A 5586-nucleotide genomic window follows, 5' to 3' on the forward strand; every position below is an offset into this window, starting at 1 on the left:
AATTATAGATTGTTGTATCTTGCAAGGAGTACCGGAGAATTTGAAGTTTGTTTAAAAGGAAAACTAATGAAAAAGACTTGAAAACTTTGAGTTTTAACGATAAGGACAAAATAAAGGGTAAATTGAATAGTACCAGAATTGATTTTTTAGTGTAAAAATGTGGTTTTTCATTATCCTTTGCATAGAGCAGCTAATTAAAAAATGATCATTTAGCCATTGGAATAGTATAATGATGATTATTTCATATATATATGTGATTTATTAGTACCATTGGAAGACTATGTTTTATTTTGGCATGCTTCGACATACGGATAACCCTTGAATGAGACCTAAACTATGCTTCGAATCTTAGAAACAGGTTGCAAGACTATCGATCTGGCTTTTTTTTTTTAAAATCGATGTTTGTATTGTAATATGTTATCTTGAATTTTCTAGTTACCCTGTTCCAACATTTGGAACTACTACAAACATTAGAGACTGCATCGATCCTAGCTAGGTAAACACAAAAAAAAAGAAGCTAGGAAAACAAAAAGACCACGCGAATCCATCCTCATGATTTGTATATAATAGCTACTTGCAGTTAAAATCTTATACAAATTATCATAACGTCTGTTTTGTGACTGGTTACAATCTCCTCATCATCTGCTTTATGTGTCTCGAGTTCGAGTATGGACAGGCCTCGAAATCTTGGTAGCATCATCACTCACACATAGTTCTTTATCAGTCTTGAGTGCATAATCATCGGTCTTCTTGCAGCTGACGAGACACAGCACCCACCATATGAGGATGATAAAACACATAAACCCGATCATAATCAAGAATTCCCAGAAATATTAAGACTAATTAATTTCCTAGAAAGTGATAGGTAGATATATTAATAATCTTTAACTAGCAACAGAAACTAACTCGAAAAACTATCTACTGTAATTGGCCGGTGTTCATTACTATTTGGTTTAGTGCCACTCAGTCTCTACTTTGTTTGGAAAACAACATAGAGTTAAAATCTTACTTGGGGCTAAATTAAAAAAACAAAAGCAGACCCTAGTTGATGCTATAACATTTCATTTATTTATATTTCCACTTTGAACCTCATTTATTCATATATTCCAATGACAACTGCGATCGATGAACAATAGTAATATTTTTTTTTTTAACAAATGAGCAAAAGTAATTAGATATTTAATATAATTAACTATTAATTTACCTGCAGATAGAACTAGCCTTGCTGATGTTTAGTGGAAGCGGTCTGTCATGAAAAGGAAAGACATGATAGCTATACAAAGGACCAAAAGAGCATTAGACTTGAGATGTCCTGCATTGTTCTTGGGGAACACTTTAGGAAGTGCACACTCTTCTCCATTGAACAACACTCTCGTTGGGAACCCTTGACCCGCTTTGATATCGATATTATGATAGTGCTTCTTCTTGAACGAAATCACCGATTGCTGCTTCCCGGGGACCATCGGATTCTTTTTCGGATCGGTCCCATTTTTTATCCCCACCAAGTAGTTCAAACCCTTGAGCCCCGTGAACAAGATTGTGTTGTTCACGTCCTTTTCCATCCTCGTCCCATTGAAGGAGTAGACGTTTTCGTAGTCCTGGTAGGCCTTGTTCATCTTCACCGCGGTGTACCAATCTTGAAACTGGTCGGTTCCCCAGTTGAAGAGAGTGAGTCTGGCGGTCCACCCGTTGCTGTAATCGGAGTCGATGTGCCAGTTCAAGCTGACACCGCAGTTGTCAGGGCACGGAAGCTTTTTAGGCACGTCGTAGTGCTTGAGCTTGGCCCATGCTTTTGCCTTCACGGTTCTGTTCGCGAATGGCACGAGAAGAGCCTCGGCAGGCAAAAGCATGGCAGGAGCCCTAGGGTTACATTTGTCCGTCTCAGACGTTTTGCACCCGCACGCGCACGTGCTGCATGGAACCACAGAGGTACTGTAATAGGCCGAAAACGAGACGCAGCATCTGGGGACCTTGGGTTTGGTGATGTTGCACACCACTTGCCAGCTGGCAATGGCGTCTGACGTGGCCTGAAGCCCACTTGGGTCGGGGAACTGAGTAGGGTCAACCCTAATAGGGGGCCCACATCTGTAAGTAGGGTTGAGGACGCCACTGATTTTCCACTGCTGAGGAGGAGTTATGGCAGTTCTGTTGTCGTCGGGTGGGATCTTATACACTTGCAGCTGGAAAATGGACTGGGACTGTGATTTGTCCATGAGGCCCGGCAAGATGGTCCCGTTACGGCAGCAGCGGGGTAGCTTGCCGACCTTGGGATCATCCTTTCGCTCAGCGGGGAGGTCGGCGATGACGGGCCTCTTTTCGCAGTTCATGACCTGAGAGAAGTCCAAGTCCTTATAGAATTTTCCGGCTTGGCCGTAGAGGCATTCGCTTGTGTCCTTTTTGTGAGTGTAGGCTCCTCTCATGGTGTTGATGAACTCTCCCCTCATCCACTCCCAGGTTAAGTTCCAGTGGTCGAGGCGGCCGAGCGGGTGGACGTTGTCGATAGTGACCTGAGCCAGGTAGTTCATTGTGTAGGTTTGGAGTATATCGTATGTGATTGAGAGATCACCGTTCTGACGAGGCATGAATTTTGTTTTCTCGACTTTCTTTGCCTTGAATTTTGGGTCCTTTTTACAGCACACGGACATTGCAGTCTTCCCTGCATGAGGAAAACAAAATGGATACGTATTAATGTATGCATTTGAACCCTTTCAAGGTTCTTAAGTTAGTGTGTTATGTTTGCCAAAATATTCTTAAGTTAGTGTTATTTCGGGACACGATACTAGCATTATTATTAACACGCACTCTCTAGTATATATACAACGATAAAGTTTGTCTGAATTGAATAGCCTGTTGATGTCAGTTTTATATGTATCAAGAGCATTATTGTCTTGGATTAAAATCATATAAATTGTCTTGATATTGAATCTAATCGATCGTCCTAAAAGATGTACAACCTAGCTAGAAAATAAGAAAGCCAATTTGACCAAAATCAAAATATTCAATCTTGAATAAAATCATATGTTCTGCAAAAAGATTTCTCAAAATATCACGTGTATATCATTATATGTAATACATATAGAACATGATCATTAATAGCACAAACAAGTTTATCCAATAATTAATTAACCAATTACCTTTAAATTTAGCAGCAGGGCACTTGAAGCCATCATTGATAATGGCGATGGACTTGGGCATCGGAGTGGATTTCTCTCCCATCCCAAACTGCGTTCCCTTGAACGCAATCTTAGCCTGAATCTGAGTATAATCTCCGGCGGTATCAATCATAGTTTTCAAATCTGTCATCGGATACCCGGCAAAGTATGCCCCTTTGGATCCAACCTCGGCAGGCATATCTCCACCGTCAACCAGCTGAGCTCCTTCCGCGGCCACCAAGATCTCCCGATGCTGAAACCCTATGTACATCTTCCACGCCTTGAGCTCGGTCGACCCGGCGTTCAAGATCGACGCCTCCGACTTGAACGCCCAAGCCTGCGCCGACACGTTTTTCAGATGCGGCAGCAACTTCTCCCTGGAGGTAAACGTATACGACAAGAAAATGCCATCACAGTCTTCTTGCTCGGGAGGAGGAGCTGCCACAACAGCGTCTTCGTCTTGTCCATAACAAATCTCAACCCTAAAACATGAAAACACCAAAAACACCACGAGCATTGCATGAAAAAAGGACGTGCGGGACCTCCAGGGCATTTTCGTGCCCAGATAACTTGTTTCCGTCATTGTTTTACACAATAATGTGGAGCTTTGAGGTTTCAAATATTTTCTTTTGCTTTTGTCTATTTTTCTGAGGTTGAGGGTTGTTTGCGTGTGTCGCTTAGGAGAGAGACAGAGAGAGAGATCTATTGAACAGGAGACGGCCGCGCGAGAACGCGGCGTGTGAGAGAAGCTATGAAGCCCTGGGAGGTCTGTGTAAACCCCAGGGTAGAGAGAGATGGCTAGGTATAAAGAAGAGGAGCGACATTAAAAGACTGGGTCAAGCCCTATTTTCTTCCCCTAGTTTTAGCGGCAGGTTCGGAACGTTTTCCATGCAACCGAAAATGCTTGTTTTCTGGTAGACATTGTACGGAACATATATATGTTACACACGCTATAAATAGATTTCGGTGTCGAGACACGATGCCGTTTTTGGACTTTCTTTTTCTCTTCTTCTTTCTGGACCAAAAACCTCGAAACGGAGTTTGTTGTGATCATCACCTTCTAACTGTTTTGATCTGGCAAAAATCGTCACATAATTTTCATTGGACTAGTTTGCTCACCTCGGATTGCTAACGTGGAATTTCGAACTAATTTTATTTTTATTTTTAGTAATCACAACGTTCTAATTACTAAAATTTAAATAAAATTGGCTTGACGTTCCATGTCAACAATTTGATAGGTCACCAAACTACTCGATCGAGTGAAAACATTCAATCTCTCTTAAGACATACTTCAATTGAATAGTCGTACCATGTCATTATATATAGGGTGGTGCTATTCATATACTCATTTTTACTTCCCATATACTCTATGTTAATTTTTGTCTTTTGATTTTCTTCAATTCACTTCAATCCAATGGCCGAAAATTGAGAAAGATGTATGAGAGGTAAAGTGGGGTGTGTGGATAGCATCACCCTTATATACTGATGTGTAGATCTAATTACTCAAACCAAAATGTAATAATGTACAGATTTTTGCCTTGATTCCTCAAAATTCCAATACTAACTCAAAGCAATAAAAACCATGTACACACCCCTCCATAGGTTTTTCTATAAAGGAGATATTTCAATTCAGTCATACATAGTACATACTAAACAAAGACAATATGTGAAAGAGTTGAATCTCTGTTGGACACTATGAATCTATGATATGCATTGCACAAAGGGATTGGCATGAAAAATTAGGTTTATTTTGTTCCATCTTCTTTCTTTTGCAGTATTTTCCTTTTTATTAATTCTATTAAGGGTATGATTAATATGGAAAATTAGGATCTCACTCCTTTTTGATAATCTTCTTTGACTAAAACCTTATTAGTTTTCAAATTTTTACCAAAGGTCTTTGACTTTGTCCACATCACCATTTAACTTGCTAACTTAACATTATATATTTATTATTTTTTAATAAAACAACCTAAAATTGACTGTTTATCTCCTAAATTTAAGGCAATTAAGTATCATTCTAAATTTAATATGTTCTTAAATGTTACATCATATTTTCTCACGTTCCTTCTGAATCATCTCCATCTATTCTTGTTTCCTTGTCTTCTCCATAGTTCCGACTCCCCTGTGCAGCACCTCCGCCCATTTCAGTCATCAATTTTTTCTTCTTTTTAGTTTTTCTTAAACCAATATTTATATTTATTATTTAATATGTGGTTGTCTATACCTATATAGCACAGGTACAATTCAGTTTCCCTACATGTATTTCTTTGGGTGCAATGTTCTTTTATTAGTTAAATTTCATTATACATATTTCTATGGGTTCAATGTTTTTGCGTTGTTTTAGTATATGTTCCACGTAATAATATAGGTATAATTTCATTTGGTTGTTGCATTTTATGTACCCATATGCGTACAAATCATTATATGTATATTG

The 5586-nt window shown here is 39.3% G+C and overlaps 1 protein-coding gene across 1 annotated transcript; it reads right to left on the minus strand.

The window, feature by feature from the left end:
* Nucleotides 1–532: 532 nt before the first annotated feature.
* LOC103448519 (COBRA-like protein 10) lies at nt 533–4059 on the minus strand. The gene is made up of 3 exons (XM_008387778.3): nt 3135–4059; nt 1205–2656; nt 533–756 (listed from the first exon to the last, which is right to left on the minus strand). Exons 1-2 carry the CDS (start codon nt 3733–3735, stop codon nt 1233–1235), a joined length of 2025 nt encoding a protein of 674 aa, XP_008386000.1. The 5' UTR covers nt 3736–4059; the 3' UTR covers nt 533–756; nt 1205–1232.
* Nucleotides 4060–5586: the final 1527 nt, after the last annotated feature.

Source organism: Malus domestica, chromosome 11 (assembly GCF_042453785.1).
Source record: "Malus domestica chromosome 11, GDT2T_hap1".
NCBI classification, from domain to species: Eukaryota; Viridiplantae; Streptophyta; class Magnoliopsida; order Rosales; family Rosaceae; genus Malus; species Malus domestica.